Source organism: Leptopilina boulardi, unplaced genomic scaffold (genome assembly GCF_019393585.1).
Source record: "Leptopilina boulardi isolate dan_hultmark-lab unplaced genomic scaffold, ZJU_Lbou_2.1 LbouV2_273, whole genome shotgun sequence".
Classification (NCBI taxonomy): domain Eukaryota; kingdom Metazoa; phylum Arthropoda; class Insecta; order Hymenoptera; family Figitidae; genus Leptopilina; species Leptopilina boulardi.
Window position 1 is genome coordinate 1,611,753 of NW_026137833.1, and position 22,809 is coordinate 1,634,561.

The following is a 22,809-nucleotide window of genomic DNA, read 5'->3' on the forward strand; positions in this document are numbered from 1 at the left end:
ATTGAACTGAAATAATGAGAAAAAACATTTCCCACCTGTAATGTCAACTGCGTAAAAATTGTAGTTGATTACGCATCTAATTATTGATTTTGTTCTTAAGCTTTGGTGAAACGGAATTTTCATTGGTAGGTGAATGTCGATAAAAGCTTATAGTAGTTGCACATAGATACTATTATATTTTATTTTTTCACTAGTCATACTAAAATAGTATCAACAGTAAAGAATACCGGACTTTGGGATTAATGGATTTTGACTGATTATTTAATAATTGGACATATGTTCAATAATATAATTGCAAATAAAGATATAATAAAGAACCAAATCTTCCTAATTATTTTATGTGAAACTTAGATCATATGATAATTAATACACAGATGGTTGATAATAAATTATATATATTAATTAATAAAAATTGACAGCTATTGATAGCATAGGACCACAAAAAAAAGGTTCATTTAACCAAACCAAGTATATTATATGGTTTTAGGGTCGCTGAACACGAATCTTAATTCCGTTTTGCTTCAGTGCTTCAGGATTTATTTTAACCTTAAAAAAAAAAGTGGATTTTTAATAACAGAAATTTTTTTAAATATTAACGGATTTACTTTTATCTTGGTATCCACGGGTTTTTGGGATCACTGATTACGAGTCTGGTGTCAGATTTTCAAAATTCAAAATGGCTAATCCAATATGGCGGATTCAAAATGGCGGTTGCATTTTTTAAAAAAATTATTGGGATTGCTGATTACGAATTTGAAAATAGATTTTATAAATCCAAAATGGCGGATTCAAAATGGCGATCAAATTTTAAAACATTATTGATTATAGTAAAATTTGGTTCCTAGGGGTTTTTGGGATTACTGATTACGAATTTGAAGTCAGATTTGCTAAATCAAAAATGACAGATACAAAATGGCGGTCGAATTTTTAAAAAAATTATAGAATTTTTATAAAACTTAGTATCTAGGGGTTTTTAGGGTCACTGATTATGAATTTGAAGTTAGATTTTATAAATCCAAAATGTCGCATTCAAAATAACTGTTGCATTTTTAAAAATATTATTGAATTTTTATAAAACTTGGTATTTAGGGGTTTTTAGGGTCACTGATTACGAATTTGATATCACATTTTCAAAATCAAAATTGGCGGATCCAAAATGGCGGTCAAATTTTAAAACATTATTGAATATTTGTAAAATTCGATGCCTAGGGGTTTTTGGGGTAACTTATTACGAATGTGAAGTCAGATTTGCTATATCAAAAATGGCAAATACAAAATGGCAGTCGAATTTTTAAAAAACTTATTGAATTTTTATAAAACTTGGTATTTAGAGGTTTTTTGGGGTTACCTAATTACGAATTTGAAGTCAGATTTTCAAAATGTAGAATGGTCAAATTTTTGAAAAATTACTAAATTCCTATAAAATTTGGTATTTAGGGGTTTTTGGGATCACTGTTTATACATTTTAAGTTAGAATTTCTAAATCCAAAATGGCTAATCCAATATGGCGGATTGAAAATGGCGGTTGCATTTTTAAAAAAAATTGTTAGGGTTGCTGATTACGAATTTGAAAATAGATTTTATAAATCCAAAATGGCGGATTCAAAATGGCGATCAAATTTTAAGACATTATTGATTATAGTAAAATTTGGTTCCTAGGGGTTTTTGGGGTCACTGATTACGAATTTGAAGTCAGATTTGCTATATCAAAAATGGCAAATACAAAATGGCAGTCGAATTTTTAAAAAACTTATTGAATTTTTATAAAACTTGGTATTTAGAGGTTTTTTGGGGTTGCCTAATTACGAATTTGAAGTCAGATTTTCTAAATCCAAAATGGCTAATCTAATATGGTGGAAAAAATTGTAAATAATTATTGGATTTTAATTTTAAAAATTGTTTTTACTGCGATATGAAAACAAATTAATTGTTTATTGCAATTATTATTTGTTAATATTTAATAAAAAAAAACAAAAACTATAAAAAAACAATAAATAAATTTTTTTAATTTATTTTAACAAAGTTGCAACAATTATTGAATTAATATTTTAAAGTACAGTTGTTTTTCATTTAGAGTTAAATCATATTTATTTAATTTTGGCGCCCAAGGCGACTGCTCTGACAAAATAAAATTACTATCTAGAATGTATAACGCAATTTAATTATAATGTCGAGTTTATATATATATATATATTTATTCAAATGAAATTATGATTTAAAATATAAAAAAATTATTTTTAGTAATTATAGTAACAGGAGCGTAATAATGTTATGAAATTAGGGTTCTTTTTATTGAAAAATAGTAAATTTTGAAGATTTAAATTTTAAATTACTAAATCTTAAATTATATTATAATATTACAATTGCTTTTGTCAATTTCGATGTATATTGTTGACTTGTACGAGAAATGCGCGTGCGTATTAAATTTCTTACGAGCACGTGTTAAGTATTTATTAAGTGATTGTTTTGATATGCAGTAAATATAAAATGAGAGTGAAATGATAAGATTGAGAATTGAAATAAATTATATTATTTTCGTACAATTGGCTTTAACATATTAAATCCCTTGTTGTAAAATAATATTTTGATTGAAGTTGATACAAATTTTTTAATTATTACAATAATATATTATACCTGGTGATTAAAAGATAAATTTTATTTTTGTGACATGTTTAAAAATCTATTGTGTTCTGTGTTATCAAGACTCAATTAATACTTGAAAAAAGAAATGATATTATCGCATTTTGATTGAAATTCCATTTCCGTATATGGATGTTAAGGTAAATAATAAAAAACGATTTAATTATCAATAATAACATAAGATTTCGAACAGAAAACCTTGTTTGAATTCTCTGTTTATTTAGTTATTTCTTTGTTTTGTTAGTTTTAAATATTTTAAATTATTTTATTGTTTATAAAGTAAATATTTTATTGGAGTGAAAAAAATTTTTTTTTTTGTAAATTTAATTTTTTATTTTTTTTTCAACAATTTTTAATACTTGTATGGTTTTAACAATTTTGGTATTAATAATTTGTAAATATTTTAGTGGATATCATTTAGATTTTTCTTAATTTTAGGTTAGTAAACGAACTTTTTATTTTATCTATAAATTATTATTAAAAATCATCAATCTTTTAATTAATTAAAACGTATATTTTTTTTATTTTATTAATTACGTTTTTTCAATTAATTTTTTTCGTAATTTGAAATTAAATTTTGATTGTATCCAGTTTTTTTTTGACACTTTCAAATTGTTCTTTAACCTTTTCTTCTTTTGATAACAAAAAATAAAAAACAATGTTTATCAATAAATAAAAATATGTTTATCAAATAAATACCTACTTTATTTATAATTAAAATTACTACACTTTAAACAATTGTTCCTCTACTTTTTTTTTAGAAACTAATAACATTTTTTTACTTTAAAAAAATTAAAAAATATTTAGTCTTTATTAAAATCGAATTTTTGAAAATTAAACAAATTTTTATAATATTTTTTATTTCTAAAACCATTGTCCATTGGAGTGGACATATTTTAAGTATATATACACACAATTGGATTTATTTCACTACATTGACAAAATCACTATAACACTAATAACTTATTTTCTTCATTAAAAAAAAAAAAAAACATTTTTCTTTTGGTTTTACATTGAAAAAAATTACTTTGTCAAAAAGAAAACAAAGGAACTAAAACAATAATTGTTTCAGTGTTAAATAGTGAGAGCGAGGATATTGAACCAAGATGTTTAAAGGGTTTGAAGATGACGCAGGCGCAAAATTGCAAAACTTCAATTCTAGTCAGAAGGTGCGCAATTTTGTGCGGGTCTTTATACAACGTTGGAGGGCGTTTTATGCGGGGGATGCTGCAAATCATTTGAGTATAACACCACCTGTGATGGGTAACCTGCAGAGTGATGGCAAGAAAAAACAACGAAAATCAAAAGACTCAAGTGCCATCCTCGATGATCCAGGAACTCCCATCCAGTCATCAAATGTTAAAATATCTCTTGACAAAGCACGAACACCTGTCAAGAGACCTGCACCAAAACCTCCACCTATTGTCAAGGTTAGTTTTGCGAAAATTCCAAAATTTTTTCTATTTTTGCAACATTTTTATTATTTTTACCTTTTTTTTTTATTAATTTTTATTATATTATATTATATTATATTATATTATTAATAATTACAATTATAATATAATAATTGTGAAATATTTTTCAGAAATAAGATATTTGAATATTTTCGAAAAAATTAAAAAAATATCTCTAAATATTTCAAATTATTTTAATCATTCAGTTTTAGGAAAATTGGGAAATGGAATTTTGTTTTTTTTTTCACCCAAAAGTCTTCGAACCATATCTCATTCGCTTTCTACACTTTCATTTAAAATGAAATATATATACATAACAGTTTATCAAATAACTCATTATAGCTCGTTGGAATACCGTTAAAAAAATTTGATTGTATAAAGTAAGAGAAATTTATGTAAAAAAATACTGTTATAAAAATTTAATAAATTTTTTTTTTTTAATTAAATTTTTTTTTAAGGTAAAAACTTCGTTTTGAGTCAAATGGTATATATTCATTGCGCAATATTACCGAACAATTTCTATTATCTTTATGAAGCTATACACCATTAATGTTATCATATTTGCTTTGAAGGAATAAACTTTTTTTTTTTAATATATTACAGTATCACTTTTTTATGTAACAGTTATCTTATTACTTTATTACCATCTCTGCAACTCTTAATTTTATTGCAAAATTACTCAAAGTTTACTTTGATGTTGTATAAAAATGCTTGTTGAATAAAAATTTACGTTATATTACATAACCTCAAAATTAAATTAATGACTGTAATATTACAAGTAATTTAATTAATTTTACATTCCAAGATAGCACGTAAGCTTGCAGCAATCAACCTTTCGGCAAGCTTGCCGCGCAATATTGCTAACCTTGCACGGCAATCTTGCCGCAAGCTTCAAATGTCCCACCTGATCCAAGCTTGAATGGTAAGCTTACCATTCATGATTATCGCTCAGTAAGCTTGCACGGTAAGCTTGTAGCACGATTGGTGCAAGGTTGCCAAATAACTTTTCTTTAAACCTAAAAAAATTTTTTTTTTTAAATGTTTCGTTTAATTAGTATAATAAAATTATATAAATTAGACGAAACATTAAAAAAAATTTTTTATGTTAAAAGTAAGGCAACCTTGCATCAACCTTACTGTAACCTTACCGTGCAAGCTTACTGAGCAATATTGAGATAATCTTAATGTGCAATCTTGCAGTAGCCTTACACTGCAATCTTGCAGTAACCTAACACTGCAATCTTTCGATAAGCTTATCATGCAAACTTCGGTCAAGTGGGACATTTGAAGCTTGCGGCAAGTTTGCCGTGCAAGGTTGGCAATATTGCGCAACAAGCTTGCCGAAAGGTTGCTGCAATCTTACGTACTATCTGAGTTGTTGTTTAATTCATTTTTCTTAGCATTTATTATATTATATTTATTTATTCATACTCATTATATTACTTTTATATATAAAATATATTAGGTTTTAGCAAAAATTTTAATTTTTACATAAATTTAATCATTGTAAGCGATAAATGTTTAGGACGTAATATCATTTAAGTGACCGTCCCTGATAATAGTTTTATTTTATAATAACATTGAAAGGAAATGACATAATTATTTTCAGATAAATTTGCTTTCATTATAATTAGAAACGATGATAACTTCACAATAGTTATCGATATTGAACGTAAGTCAAGCATTGAATGAGGTTATCGCGCATAATTAAATGCAACAAATAATCAAACAGAATTTTTATTTCAAAAAAAAAAAAATTTTTTGTATCATATAATTTACACCACTCAACATAGTACTTGAATATTTGTTTATTTTAACTCATGAAAAAGATAAAATTATTATTATTTTGTTTTAATTAATCAAATCTAATAATTTTTATTGATTTTTTTATTGTTTTAAAAAAAGTAAGTAAAACAATATAAAACATAATATGTGATGCTCTACCCGAGAAGGGACGTTAAAAAAATTTTAGGTTATGTTTGTAATTTTTGAAATGAAAATACAGTTCTTGATACAAAACATTTATGTTTAAGTCTATTCATTATACATTCAAAAAATTCAATAAAAACTCATTTTTATTTTACCTCATTAAAAAGAAACTTTTTATCAAAGTAAAACTATCATTGAACATAACCTAAAATGTTTTTGACGTAAAGTCCCTTCTCTCGTGAGAACTTATTTTTACAGAATTTTAAAAATTAATGAGGCACATATTTCAATTTGTGGAGAAAATATGTGAAGAAATACGTCGAGTTATTTACAAAAAAAAAAAAATTTTTTTTTAAATAAAATTATTATTAATTTTCTACAGCCACAAAGAGACAGAGATGAGGAGGAAGAATTGGAGAAGAAGAAAAAGATCAAGGAGAATGTACAGAAAGATGAAGAGGAACAAAAACAACAACGGGAGGAAGTTAGAAAATCAGTTTCAGTATATGTGGATATTAAGTCCCAACGACCATCCGATCCTGCTGCTGTCTCCCCACCCACTAGTGAGAACGTGGAGGGCAAGGAGAGGAACATCATTTGCTCACACACTTCGGATGATCCGATCGCAACGGACCTACTACTCACGAATGTGCCACCACTCGGGGTTTTACCGGTAGATACCGAGGGTCCACCGCTACTCGTGACCGACTCATGGCGTCGTGTTAACAAGAGTGTAACCACCCCGGAAATCCCAACACCGCCAAGTCAACAATCATCGAGCGACAGCGTCTTCACTGATCCCGAGGAAGTCGCAATGGTCGCTGAAAATGAGAAAATTGAAAAATCATCCCTCATCTATCCATCTAATGACACTGGAAAGGACAATAATTTACAAACTAGTGAGGAATTTAAATCTCCCTTCACTGTATCACGTCATAGGAAAGTTGAAGTGACACCGGTTTCACATAAAATCGGTGAGCTTTTATTTTAATTTATTTATATTCCAAAATACAGATACAATGAATTAATTACAAAATTAGTTTTTATAATTCCCTTTTTTGGGCACAAAATTTTTCATATTAGTTTATTTTTCTTTTAAAAATTAAATTTGAAAAAATTATTCAAGAAAAAAAAATTATATTTTCTTAATCCCGGGGGTAACTTTGTTTAATGTCGTCCCTGTATCTGAGTTGAGAACACTGCGCGCGCATCACGTGGAAAGTGGGGATAGCGTACATACACCAATCACAAAATGGTACTCCCCACAACAAATAGTTCGCTACTGGAAGTACCATTTTGTGATTGGTGTATGTACACTATCCCCACTTTCCACGTGATGCGCGCGCAGTGTTCTCAACTCAGATACAAGGACGACATTAAACAAAATTACCCCCGGGATTAAGAAAATATAAATTTTTTTCTTCTCGAAGCAATAATAATTTTTTTTCCATCTAGAAAGTTAATCTTCTAAATTGAAAATAAATTTAAAATATTTTTAATAAAATGTGAAAAAAATGAAATAACGAATTAAATGAAAGGAAACAATACAATAAAACTTTTTTCCAAAGTGTAGGTATTTTTTTTAAATTCCCCATATATAGTAAACAGAATTCCCTAATCCAACAAAGCGAAACGACATGAAAAAAAAAATATATCATTTGAGAGAGAATTAAATACAGGATATAACAATAAGCACTCATCGCATGAATGCCGACATACAATGATATATTTTTAAGGTGTGACACGACATTGATTCCCCCCCCCCCCTCCTCTCTCTCCCTTCATCATATAATTTTAGAAGACAGGTAATAATTTAGATTTTGAACAGTGTATATATAAACATACACTTTGCTTTAATATTATGCAGTCAACGAAAAATATCTCTAGTTTAACGAACTCATATATATACATTACATTTATTAGTAATATTTTTATGTTTGTATTTTATAATTATTGTGTTAAATTTTTGTTTTGTTTTCAATTTTATTAATAATGTGATCATTTTTTTTTTGGGATATCATCGAAATTTTTTTAAAAAGTAATGTATATCGAGGTAATTATTTTTATTATATATTCATATTTAATTAAATTTAAAGGTATAAAAAGTTTAATTTAAATTAAAGAAAATTTTGTAATATTATTTTGAATAATAATTCAATAATTAAATAAGGATCGTTCCGGTTTGAAGTTATTTGACGCTTAAGTTGAGAACAGTGCGCGCGCTGCAAACGAAGAGTGGGGGTAACGCTCAGCGATTAGTACTCGCTCGTTATCCCCACTCTTTGTTTGCTGCGCGCTCACTGTTCTCAACTTAGGTGCCGGGAATATTTATTAATATTTATTTAATATTTATTAATTAACATAAAATATTAATTTTATTATTATTTATTTTATTATTATTATTTATTCAATGTTAAAGTATATTAATAGTAAATAATATCAATTATTCATATTAATGTAAAAGATTGTTATTTTCCTAATTTAGTAATTTTCAAAAATGTAAAAGTAGTTTTCTTTTTTTTTTAAATTTCAAATTTCTATGGGTTGATTGGTATTGTACATGCACAATAATATTGTAAATGGAAAAAAAGTATACGTTCGAGTGAATAAGCACAGAAAAAAGTTGGGAATAGCCGTAATTTCCGCAGAGATTTAATTAGCAGCATTAAATTACACGTTATGAAGCTAGCACTTGAAGTTAACAATCTGTTAACTTTAGAGCTTATGTAATGACGATATATAATGCACATCATGAAACTATAACTTGTAGAGAATTCACTTGCTTACAATTTGAAAGTACATAATAAGACGCACTCCCTTTAATTTACCACTTTTCTATGTTATTTTTTTTTTGAAACAAGTTTCGCTTAGCTAACTGAAAATACATAATATTATACAATGTAAAATAGTTTTTCAAAAAAAAAAAAAAAATTGTTTAACATTTAATTTCTTTAATTACATTTATTTATTTTTATAAATGTTAATGTTATTTTTTCTTTTTTGATTTTTTATTGAATCATTTTTTTCATGTTTTCTTTAATTTTGATTTTTTAATTTAATTTTTTTAAAATACACATTTGAAATTTAATTTTAATAAAGTGTAATTAATATTTGTCATTAAAAAATAAATAGGTAAAACTAAACAAATTTGATAGTATGAAGTAGTAAAGGAATTTAATTAACAAGTTGAGAACACTGCGCGCGCAACATGGAAATAGTGGGGATAAGGCAGACTTACTAATCAGGAAGCGCTATCCCCACTCTTTTCATGCAGCGCGCGCATGGTTCTCAACTTATAAACATAAAAATCTCAGAAGTTTAAAAAAAGCACTAATCTAATCTATTCAAATAAAAAAAGTTTTTTTTTTTAAATATTTAGTTAAACAATTAAATATTTAATTTTACTATATTAAAAATAATTTCCAATATTAAAAATAATATTTAAACATTAAAAAATTAAATATTGAAATGGCGTTATTAAAACGTGATAAAGATAAAATTTTAACCCCTTCCACTAACTGTAGCTATTTTCATTTTTTTAAACTTTTCGATAATTTCAAAAGTGAAATTTTAAATGTGTCTCTTATATTATATCCAATAGCAAAATAAATAACTATCTCTCGCTCTTTGAATCAGATAAAAATAAAGCATGAGAAAGAGCTTAATTAGTTTCTGTGGGATAGATTATTTTTAAAGTCTCGTTTGACACCTCGAATAAAAGGCTATACATAATAGAGCCACAGTATTCGATTCGATTGGCGTGTTCTTTAGCCGCTGGAAACTAATGAGATCTAATGTCATCTCATACCAGGCGCTTCTATTTGTTCGGGACACAACGGTCGTGACTTGCTGATGATGATGATGATGATGATGATGATTCTAAACCGTTGTTTGCCAATATAACAGTTACTTGAACAAATGCTGTCGTAATATAACGAAAATGGCAACGCCTCTGTTTTGTGAAGATCAAAGAGTACTATATATATATTCCATTATGAACTTTAGAGTAATAATAAGATAACGACATTTCATTTAGTTGATATCTGCAATTTAGATACTATAAATTTTATACTCTTTAAATATGTTTATAAACCGATAGTTAACGTTTAAACTATGATAGACATGATAGACTTCTTCTAATCTACTTTGACCTTCATTGTACCTACTTTGACCAAAATTAAATCTACTTTGGCCTATATTTAACCTACTTTGATTCTACATTGATATTATTTTGAACTAACATTGGAACAATATTAAACCTACATTGAATCTATTTCAAACATATATTACACTTACAATTAGATTGAATCTACTTTGAACCTTTAAGTAAAATTTACTTTAAACTTACATTAGACTTATCTTGACCTTGAACCATTACTGAATCGATGATAAATCTTCTTTAATTCTATATTAGATCTATCCTTTAAATTACTTTAAATCTACTTTAACACCATATTAGACCTACATTTAACCTACGATTGACCTACATTGAACCTACTTTGACCCTTTATTAAAATTATTTTTAATTTAAAAATAATATTGGAACAATATTAAACCTACATTGTATCTGTATTAAATTTACTTTAACCCTTTATTAGACCTAAATTGAATCTGTATTAAATCTACTTTAATCCTACATTAAATCTGTATTTGACCTACTTTTAATCTATTATAACCTACATTAAACCTACTTTGACCCTACATTGTAATTACTTTCAAAAAACATTAGAACAAATAAAAGCTACATTGAATCTATATTAAATCTAATCCAACCCAATATTAAATCTTCTTTGAACCTTCTTTAAACCTTCATTTGACCTAAATTGAACCTACTTTGACTCTATTTGAAATTACTTTAAAATAATTTGGAACAGACTTGAACCTACACTGTATATATAACTTGCATTGAACCTACATTAACCCTACCTGGAAATTACTTTGAAATATCATTGGAACAGTAAAAAACCTACATTTGACCTAGTTTGACCCTACATTGACCATTCTTTAACTCTACATTGAAATTATTTTAAAATAATTTGGCACATTCTTGAACCTACATTGTATCTATATTATGTCTGCTATAATTCTATATTAGACCTGTATTTAACCTACTTTGACTCTATGTATAACCTGCATTGAACCTACATAAACCCTACCTGGAAATTACTTTGAAATATCATTGGAACAGTGGTAAACCTACATTTAATCTACATTAAATCTACTTGAACCAAAATTATATCTTCTTTAAACCTTCTTTGAACCTACTTTGACCCTTCTTTGACACTACATTGAAATTACTTTAAAATTTTTCGACACATTATTGAACCTACATTGTATCTATATTAAATCTACTTTAATTCTATATTAGACCTGTATTTAACCTACTTTGACTCTATGTATAATCTGCATTGAACCTACATTAACCCTACCTGGCAATTACTTTGAAATATCATTGGAACAGTAATAAACCTACATTTAATCTATATTAAATCTACTTTAACCAAAATTATATCTTCTTTAAACCTTCTTTGAACCTACATTTGACCTACTTTCACCCTAGATTGACCATTCTTTAACTCTACATTGAAATTATTTCAAAATAATTTGGCACATTATTATTGAACCTACATTGTATCTATATTAAAGCTGCTTTAATTCTATATTACACCTGTATATGACGTACTTTGAATCTATGTATAACCTGCATTGAACCTACATTGATCCTACCTGGAAGTTACTTTGCAATAACATTGGAAAAGTATTAAATCTTCATTGAATCTATATTAAATCTACTTTAACCTGATACTCGACCTGATATTAGATCTTCTTTGAACCTTCTTTGAACCTACATTTGACCTACTTTGACCCTACTTTGACCCTACTTTGTAATTACTTTAAAATTATTCAACACATTATTGAAACTACATTGTATTTGTATTAAATCTGTATTAATTCTATATTGGTCCTGTATTAGTCCTACTTTGAATCTGTATATAACCTTCATTGAACCTACTTTAACGCTACATGGGAAATACTTCGAAATAACATATTGCAACAATGATAAACCTACTTTAATACTATATTGGACCTACTTTGCACCTGTATTAAACCTAAATTTGTCCTTCTTTGAATCTACATTAAACCTACGTTCACCTACATTGTACCAATATTGGACCTATATTCATTCTACTTTGAATCTTTATTAAGTCTATATTGAAACTATACATTAAATCTATAGAGATAAAAATTTATCAATCAATTCATGTTTTCTTTAAAAAAAATTCTGTAATAAATTGCATTTTTATTTTGCTTAAATTAAAATGTTTAAAAGTAAAAAAAAATTTTTTAAATATTATTTATAAATATTTAGACAAAATTATCTAATACCGATAAAATGATCTTAATATTCAAATTATAGAACGTACACTAAAGTTATACAGAATGTCTTTGACCTTCACATTGATTTTGAAATACTCATGATTATTACATAGTTCGTTGAGCTAGGTTTACTGTAGATTGAAAGTGGAAAACACAATCTCTTCGTGTCGTATATATATATATATGTATATATAATTACCGGAAGAACAATTTTTGGAAGAGGTTTTTTTCTCTTTTTTTTAATGCGACAGTAAATATCAAAACGGTACTTAAATTATATTTTTATGGGAAAGAATTCAAAGATTATGAGATTACGATTCCAGCCAAGCATACAATAAATAATAATTTCCATTGAAATAAAGTTGAAATAAATTAATTGATAAAAATAAATAATAATTTTAAAAAGAATTCAATTATTATATTTTTATATTTTGTTTTAAAAAAATTCAATGTTTTCTTCAAATTAATTATTTTACAATTTGAATATTTTATAGAACAATTTATTATAATTTTAATTATTTTTATAATATTTCTTTTGTTATTAATATTTTTTTATATTAAATAAAATGTTTTCATATTTAAATAATAAATTAACAAAAATTAAAATATTGAGAAAAATGTTTGAAAATTGTTAATATTAAAAAACAATTGAATTGTATAATTGCATTTTTCATGAAATTCCAACGGGTTGAAAAAAAAAATATATGAATAGAATAAATTTCTGGATATACAATAAAACCGGAAAAGAAAACGCCCTTCCGGTGTTGGGTGTTAAATAGTGACTCATATTTTTTTTTTTCAATTGACAATCTATTGTTGTCTGCATATCGAAATGCAATTTTTTCTATCTATGTGACTCATCGAAACCTTTTGCAGAAATGTTAATTAAAGAAAGTAGGGCCAAAGGAGAGAGGGAAGGGGATAAAATTTAATTTATATTTTACTATAAGTATCGTATTTTTTTGTAATTTTGTTTTTTGTTTGAAAATTTACTCATTGACTTATTATATCTTTGCAGGGAATCTGTATTCAAACTCGGGCAAATCATGTCGAAGGCACAGTATTAACGATGACGGAACAGTTCTCAAGAGAGTGGCCAGTCTCACTTTAGACAGAGTCACCCTTGATACAAGAAGCAGTAGAAAGATAAACTTAACCCCACAAAAATTAGAGACACATCGATTTGAAAAATTTGAAGGTCAGTGTTTTTATTTTTTTAAAAAAGAATTTTATTAATTTTATTAACATTCAATATATATAAATTGGTTTTATTGGTGATTTTTTAAAATTAATTTAATTATACAATTAACATTATTTTCTCTCTAAATTTGTATAAGTGAGATTTCACTAATGAAATAGCTGGAATTTAGCAACTGAAATTCAGTTACATTTCACTGAAAATCAGTCGTATTATTACTGAGGTAAACAAAGAAAACTATATTATCAATTATCGGTAAAACAGATTTGGCTGTTTCAATCAATAAAGAATTCTACTAAATTTCAGTGAAATATAACTGAGTTTCATTAATCAAATCTACATTATCAATTATCGGTAAAACAGATTTGTCAAAAAAATTGAATCGATTATAAAAAAAATTTTAATTCTATATCACAGATGAACGAATTAATGCAATAAAAATATTTTGATGGTATTTAAAAATATATCTGATTAGTATTAACATGGAATTTTAAGATGGAAATATTTGTAAATTATAAATTATTGACATATACAATCGCAAAGGATTTGTGTTAAACTGCGTCACGTAATCCAAGAGAATAGTCGCATACCTAAACGAATAAGATGCTTCAGTTACTCTAAAGTAGCCGATGATAGCATTTGTTATATACCGAGTTTTAATGAAGGTACAAATACTTTGTAATTTTTAACAAAAATTTTTAATTTTATTCAACAATTTTTTGTTTTTAATTTTAAAAAAATGAAATAAACAATTTTTCAATTTTTTTAGTTGTTAATTTCCCTTTTTTTGGGAAATTTAATAATAAACGATTTTAACGACAAATTTTAAAAAAATAGTTAAAATTGAAGAAAAGTGTTTTTTATTTAAGTGTATTTTAAAGAATTGTTATTTTTTTTTTTTTAAATATGACCGTTATTTGACTAACCGGAAGTGTATATGGTGAGGTCTATAGAATAATAAATAATTACGTAGAAAAATAAAATAATTGTTCTTCATGAACAAATAAAACTTATTACTACAAAAAAAAAATTCACTTGAAGCAGATTTAGGAAATTTAAAATTAAATAGCAAAATTTTTAAAGGTTAAGAATCTTAAATTTAAGTACCAACCTAGAAACAGAAAAAGCTAGTTAATGGCGCCAAATTTTAAATTTAAAAATTTTAAAAATACTCGAAATAAATAATAAATTAATACCTAATAATTGGACTAAACAATTAAATCACCAAAATAGTTAATTATCTAAAAATAATATTGTATATTTAAAAATAAAAAATATAATTTAAAAAAATTTAATTTTTTGTTAAAATTAAAATACATACCCACTTTTTTTTAAACTGAAAGTTAATTATGAAGGACTTCGTTTGTAAATGGCAAAGAGTAGATAGTTTCCTTCAATTTTTTTTTATTTAACAACTGCGATCATCAGGCGACCAATAAAAATACCGTAATCTCGTCAATGATGGAATAAAATAATAAAAAAAAAACATCTCACAACAAAAAGAAATTGAACGTTTATGGGAGAATTTTTAAATTAAAATTCCAAAAATGATGTCAGAATTATAATATATATATATATATATATATATCCATTTTCCACTTATATTCTGATATCATAAATCGATCATTGATAAGTGACCTGATATTAAAGATTCTTATCGTTCAAGTGTCGGCATTTATAATGTTTCGGAAGTAAAGAAATTAATTATCGCAAAAATAAAAATCATTTTCATTTGTAATCAATTTTTTTTAAAAAAATATAAAAAATTATAATAATAATTAAAATATTAATATTTTTCTATTCTATTGAAATATTTTAATACATATAAAAAATTTTGATATAAAAGATTAAATTTTAAATAGTGTGTTTTTGTAAAAATAAAAAGTGTTGAAATTTAAAAAAAAAATTTAGATAATAGAGTGTAGAAAAAAATTTTATTAAAAGAAGAAACTTGGTTAAAAATAACTGTGATAAAATACCTTCTGTGTTCAATTGGTTTAAATTTTCGACTCAACATAGCAGTCTTAATTAACTCACTAATCATTTTTTTTTTTTTTACAATTTCCGTCTCCTCAGAATGTGTAACCTTGTAAATGACTCAGCATGATTTTTTTGCCAAAAGTATTAAACAAACATTAATCGCAAAGATATAATCGACATTGTTAAGTGTCAAGTTTAAATTTTATCGATGTGTCGCATTAAATTGAAAAATTGTGTTTCAAAATAGTTTCATTGTGATTAACCAATATTTATAATAAAATGTGTAAAAAATTAAAAATTTTATTTAATTATAAAATACAATTTTTTTTTGTTATTAATTTTAACAACCGATTTTTCAATCATTTTGATAATAAAAATTATTAATTATTTTAATATTATGATAATTATTAATTATTATTATTATTTATTATTGTAACTTAAAATTTTATTCCTAATGAAAATAGAAAAAAAAATTATATTTTTTTAAAACCCTTTTAAATAAAAATTATTATTTACTGAAAATTATTAATTTTGAATTAATTTATTAAAAGAAATTGTTTTATAGATGCAGATGTACTATAATGATTATAATTTTCAAATAGATAAAATAATATCCCTCAGGAAGAATAATTCGATAAAATTTCTATCTGCTTTTGAAGGATATTATCACTCTTTTAAATAATTTACATAAAACAGATCCTACTACGTATAATAATTTTATAAATGATAAAAATTTATAATGAAAACTATCCAGTTAAGTTTCATACCTCAACGAATAATACTCGTTATTCTTAAAACAAAAGTTTGAAAATAATGCCATAAACTATTTAAATCTCATTTTAGTATTAAACTAGTTTCAATTATTTTTATTTGTCTTAGTTATGTAAGATAGTAATTGTAAATTATTGACAAAGACTATAACGAGAGTTATTAAAAAAAAAATCCATTATGTAACCGTTATTGTTATTTTCATTGTTATTGCACATATATTATGTATTATTTTCTAAATTATTTAATATTATTGTTTGTTATAAGTGTGTCGAGGTAACGTGATGAAAATTTTTTTTGTGATACTGATACAAAATTTGTGCTACTAAATACTTTTTTTTAATACTTCAATACGCTTAGCGTAAGTAATTACATTTAGATAAAATAAGAGGCGGAGCCAAAAGAGAGTGGGGAGATGAGAGAGAAAAGGAGCGACGTTCAGTGTCTCTCTTACTCTCATCTCCCCACTCCATGACTTTGGGTTCCGTTCAGGATCGCCTCTAAACGAAATGGCACCCAGGGCAAATAAAAGATTAGCCTTCTTTTATAATTACTTAAAATAATTTTTTTTTCCATTTTTTCTTAGGGACTATTTAATACAATTACAAAAAATTTGACTCGAGAAAAATTTTTTTAAAAAAAAGAACAATTTGCAACTCAATTTCTTTTTTCTGGAACTAATTCAAAAACTGATTAAAAAAAAAATACTACCTGATACTAAATTTTAAATATAAATGCAAAAAAAAAATTTGACGCAATTAATTTTTTTTTTAAATTTCTGAGTGGGAAGAATATGCTACATTATATTAAACTGGCATTTATGATACTGAAACATCAAAATTGGAACTTGAACCATATTCAAATGAGTCCTTTTTAAAGTTGTACATTGGGATGAGTTGCAAATTAAATGCGAGACAAAGACGGAAAGCGAAGGACAATATTTTTGTTAGCAAAACGAAAGAGAATTGGGATTTGGAGAGGCAGGTGGTTCACGAATAGTAAATGCGCGTGAATAATAATAAATTTTCTAGCCATGTCCTCGAGGGCGGGAGCCGGTCTGGGTGCGGTATTTTAAAGTCTTCTTTTCAAGATCGTCTCAAAACAAATCATCCTCTCTGCAAACATACATTCAATCTTCCATTCTTAAAATAATCAACATCTTTCATTATTTTCTATAATAAAAAAAAGAAAAAAAAAAATTCAAGTATTTTATGTTTGAATTTAAATTCCATAAAGTTTGTGTCGGTTATCATTTTTATACACAGCCAGGTATGAATATAAATAATAAATTAATAAAATAATAAAAAAATATCAATAAAAGTAAAGAAAATAAAAAATTAATCTTTATAACAGATAAATAAATGAAATTTCCTTTCACTTTTTTGTCGAATAAATATTAATTTTGAGAGAAAATCTGTGTTTAAATTAAATTAAGAATCATGGAGATTTCACTTTAATGACAATGGCAATTATTTTTTTTTCTTTAAAAAAAAATTTTTTTTCCGGAATGATGTGACTTATCTGTTAAATTTCGTAATTCAAAATTGCATTTGTCCTCCTACCTTTAATTGTTTCGGAATAAGTAAATAGATAGACGCCCACGTTCTTAATAATAACCGTGTAGAGAATACCGAGTGTCATATCGTAGTAAAACATCTACTTATCATGATGCTCTCTGTAAATCGAAGTCGTAGTTTGAGAAATTATAGTTGCTTTTATAATTTTGTTGAATTATATGTTACAGGACGTTACGTCGTTAAGTGGATTACGGCAGGTGTGTTAAAACATCTAAATAAAACAACCCAAATGTCGGAAGCGGAATTAAAGAAAATTTGCTCCGCTTTTTGTGTGCATCTGGTGTCGGCAGGTATTTTGAAACCTGCCCTCTCCAATGAAGAAAACTCAACATTCACGGTATAATTTAATTTCTAAATATTTTTTCGATATTATTGCTTTAAAATTTTTTTTGGAAAATTGATAATTTAATTAATTCCAATTTGATGTCTACATATTAATTAAATGAATTTATTTTCATTTAAATAGAAATAAATTACAAATTTATAATTGTTCAATTGTTAAATGAAGGGATAATTAACAATTTATTTATTTTTATCTATTGTAATTTTTAGCCAGATGATATATACTACTGGGCCACACAGGAGCCGGTAGCTTTTATTCCGGGTAAATTGAGCCAGGAATCCACACCTTCAGATAATGTACAATGTCTTCAAGAGGAAGTGGAAAATTTACAAAAGGAAGTAGAACGACTTCGTCATTTAGAAAGGATAATTCAGGAAAAACAACGTTCAACAATGCACGATACAAATGAAATATCCCTTTCATTAAGGCATCATGCAGGAGATCCATCATCAACTCATTCAATAGGAGAAATTGAAATTTCCTCTCCAACTGCTTTATCTGGAATTGGAAGTCCATTGCCTTTACATTCAGTTCCCGAAGTGGAGAGCTCGCCACCTCCTTCCAGTATATCTGGAAATGAAGACAATACACCTCCATCCAGAGTGTCTGAAATAAGAGTTAATCTTTCCATGTCTAGAACTGAGGAAACTCCTCGTTCATCCCGAGTTTGTGAAATTGAAACTCCACCACCTACTGCTATGCCGAGAAAAAAATTAGCTGTTTCACCGACGTATGGAATAAGAACACCACCTCCTCCTCCTCCTCCTATGCCTGACATAATAGGAGAATCTCCTCTTCCTTCATTTGGAAGTCCACCACCTCCTCCGCCTCCAATGCCGGAATTAGGAGGCCCACCACCTCCTCCTCCCCCTATGCCTGGGATGGCAGAAGTATCTGGTCTTCTTATAACACCAGTTCCACCACCTCCTCCGCCTCCAATGTCTGGAATGGGAGGCCCACCACCTCAACCTCCGATGCCTGGAGTAGGAGGTCCACCACCTCCTCCTCCTATGCCTGGAATAACAGGAGCACCTCCTCCGCCACCGATGCCTGGAATGGGATGCCCACCGCCACCACCTCCGCTGATGCCTGGAATAGGAATCCCACCACCTCCTCCTCCACCTGGAATCGGAGGTGCTCCACCTCCTCCTCCTCCAATGTTTGGAGTTGGAGGTTCACCAGTTCCACCGCCGCCAATGTCGGGATTGGGAGGTCCACCGCCTCCTCCACCATTCGGTAGTCCAGCGCCTTTTCCAACACCTCCAGTTGGAGGATGGAACCCTCCAAATAAGCCAGGTACGATATTTTTTATTAGGGATTTAGACTGTATGATAATTTTATTTAGAGAAATTTAGTGGAACAGGAACAAATAATACAATTAGACATTAATTTTATTAGGTTTAGTCCATAAGCCTAAGTTTTGCATTTTTATTTAAAAACGGTTTTATACCAATTCTAGGCTCTCTATTTGATTGTCTTTCGTAGATTACAACGACTGGTTCATTAGTGATTTTATTTTTAATGCAGTCGTATCGGAAATCATTGTAAAATTTTATTACTTAATTATGTTTTTTGTACATTACTTTCTTTAAACCATAATTCTAATTCCATTACTTGCATTTGAGCTTTGTTTTAATTTACAGGCCGTTGTGATTTTAGTTACAATCCTATGTCACGCCAAATGTTCATCAAATATCGTTTTTTTTTATTTTCTATTGCGGCTTGCCTTCCCTAACAGCAACGGACATTTCAGAATATCGTGTGGACATACTATCCGTATCTGGAAATTTGGATATCTGTAGGACGTCCTCAGGATATCTATGGATATCCCTGAGACATTCTCAGGATATCCTACTTTCCAGTCATCCCTAGGACATCCGTAGGATATCTTGAATATCCGGATGCTGTTAACGGTTTTAATACGGTTTGTTTATTCTAACTGTATTGCGTATTTTAATTCGTGACAAATTTTTCTATATTTATTGTTAAAAGTTTAAATGTCTTTTGTAGGATTTTGTTTGCAATTTTGTAATTTATAACGATTGACGATTTTATGATTAAAAATTTATTCTAATTTTGCTGAAAAACAAAATAAATAATTAACTTTGTGTTGAATAGAAAATTAATTTTAATTTTCTATATTCATTTTTAAAGTTATGAGGAAGGAATTATTAAATCCGGATATTCCAATGAAGCCTCTCTACTGGACAAGAATTCTCGTTCAAAATCAAAAAGTACCAGTCGATAGTCCAGAATCTCCTGAGGTACACATATCCTACAAATTAATTGTTAATTCAACTATATTTTTTTTCTCTCAAACTTATGCGATAGTTTCTTTGTTCACTTTGTAGACTCCACTATGGGTAAATCTTGAGGAAGATAAAAATTTAAATATCAAAGAGTTTGCCGAATTATTTTCACGACAAGTCACTGAAAGGAAACCAACAATGAAAAAAGACGATACTAATAAGCAATCAAAAATACAACCTGCTAAAATTTTAGATTCCAAACGATCAAAAATGGTTGGAATATTGGAGAAAAGTCTTCATGTTGATTTCAGCGAGGTGGAAAATGCAGTTTATAATTTAGATACAAGTGTCGTGAATCTTGAAGCACTTTATCAAATTTATGAAGTGGTAAGCGATAAAGAAAATATTTATAAAAATTATTATTTCACTGTTGTTAAAAAATAATTTAAATTTTTCAGCGACCAACACCAAAAGAATTGGAAGAAATTTCAATGCATGAAGTTGAACATCCTGATATTCCATTGGATTCACCGGAAATTTTTCTCAAACGTCTATCTGGAATTCAACATTTTGCTGAAAGAATAGCGTGTCTAATGTTTCAAATTGAATTTCAAGATGCAATATCGACGGTATCGTCAAAATTAACAAATTTACGTTCACTATGTGAATATATGAAAAATTCAAGTTCATTAAAAAAAGTCATGGCACTAATTCTTACACTTGGAAATTATATGAATGGTGGCAATAGAATGAGAGGTCAAGCCGATGGTTTTGGTCTTGAGATTCTTGGCAAATTAAAAGACGTCAAGTCTAAAGTACCTGGTGTGACCCTGTTACATTATGTCGTCAAAATGAAATTAACACTTGAAGGAGATTACACTTTTGATGAACCGTTACCGTTACCGGTTCCCGAGCCAGCAGACGTTGAAGCAGCGGGTTCAATCAATTTCGAGGAAATTTCCAAAGAATTGGATCGTCTCGAAAGAGAATTGGATGGTATTTGGAAAAAAAAAATTAACTCAAATAATTTTAAAAGTTCTTTTGAATTGAATTATTATTTTTATCTTATACCTATTTTCTTCTTTATAATTCTATTTAGTTTTAAAGAATTAGATTTTTTTTTAGCAATTTTTGAAAGTATTATGTAATAACATATTTGTTGAATATTGTTTTTATTGGAAATGATTTTTTTTTTTTTGGGAATTTGCAGGTTGTCGAAGAAAATGTCAAATTGTTGTTGAAAGCAATCCTGATAATGCGGGTCCATTTAAGGAAAAAATTGATTCATTTTTACAAGAAGCCGTGAAGGAATTAGCGAGTGAAAAATTAAGTTTACAAGAAGCAAAGAGTAAATTTCGAGGTGTTATGGTGTATTATCAATACATTCCCAAAGGTTGTACGATTGATTCGGCCGATCCTCATGATTTCTTTGTACTTTGGCTCTCATTCTGTCAAGATTTCAAGGTACATTAATAATTCGGAACGCATGATTATATTCTAAAAATATCATTAGTTAGAATTTTTATTTTATGGAATTTCATTTGTCATAATTATTTTTGAGCCGAATTTTTATTTGTTTGAATTAGTATTTTGCAGAATTTTCATTTGTTCGAAATTATAAATAGCTGAACAAACAATCGACAGAAAGATTTCGGCGCGATTTTTAAAATCAACCAATCAAAAATTATCCATAAAATTGTAATTGGATGGTTTTAAAAATCGCGCCAAAATCTTTCTGTCGATTGTTTGTTCGGCCATTTGTAATTTCTCATTTATGTCGGTAAGGTAGAAGTGATAGAGGACGCTCATTCTACCTTATCGACATTAAGGTATGATGATTGGAGAAAATAAAAATAAGAAAAACAAAATTACGAACAAATGGAAGTTTGTAAAAGAAGAAATTATATAATAATTAATTATAATAAATAATAATTAATAAATCCTTAAAATTAAAATTTTCAAAAATAATGTAATTTGAAAAATAGTAAAATACGTATATTTATATTCATATATTTATGTTTTAATAAATAAATATTTCAAATTAATAAAATTATTTTCTTCTTCAAGGATATTTGGAAAAAAGAACAACAAAGAATAAGAACAGAGAAAATAGAGCAAGTGCGTCAAAAATATGGCAAAAGAAGAAATTTTGAAGTAGTTAAAAAAAGTGAAACTGGATTAAAGGCTAGACTGCAAAAATTAACATCAAGAAGATGAGATATGGTGTTATTGTTTAATATTAAAAATTTAAATAAAATTTTTTGTGATATATTTATAATTTTTATAGTACGTC

The 22,809-nt window shown here is 27.1% G+C and overlaps 1 protein-coding gene across 1 annotated transcript; it reads left to right on the top strand.

Annotated features, from left to right (window-relative positions):
• Positions 1-2,404: 2,404 nt before the first annotated feature.
• On the top strand, positions 2,405-22,794 carry LOC127281515 (formin-2). The gene is made up of 11 exons (XM_051305239.1): positions 2,405-2,780; positions 3,713-4,070; positions 6,406-6,997; positions 13,420-13,599; positions 18,092-18,261; positions 18,477-19,563; positions 20,422-20,531; positions 20,619-20,903; positions 20,975-21,512; positions 21,727-21,980; positions 22,584-22,794. The coding sequence occupies exons 2-11, from the start codon at positions 3,747-3,749 to the stop codon at positions 22,731-22,733; spliced, it is 3,690 nt and encodes a 1,229-aa protein (XP_051161196.1). The 5' UTR covers positions 2,405-2,780; positions 3,713-3,746; the 3' UTR covers positions 22,734-22,794.
• The last annotated feature ends 15 nt before the right edge of the window (positions 22,795-22,809 follow it).

Bases quoted from the DNA above. Each gene is read 5' to 3' on its own strand.
- LOC127281515 (XM_051305239.1), top strand. From the start codon at position 3,747: ATGTTTAAAGGGTTTGAAGATGACGCAGGCGCAAAATTGCAAAACTTC. The intron at 19,564-20,421 runs GTACGATATTTT...TCATTTTTAAAG, and splicing joins GAACCCTCCAAATAAGCCAG to TTATGAGGAAGGAATTATTA. The intron at 21,513-21,726 runs GTATTTGGAAAA...GGGAATTTGCAG, and splicing joins TCTCGAAAGAGAATTGGATG to GTTGTCGAAGAAAATGTCAA.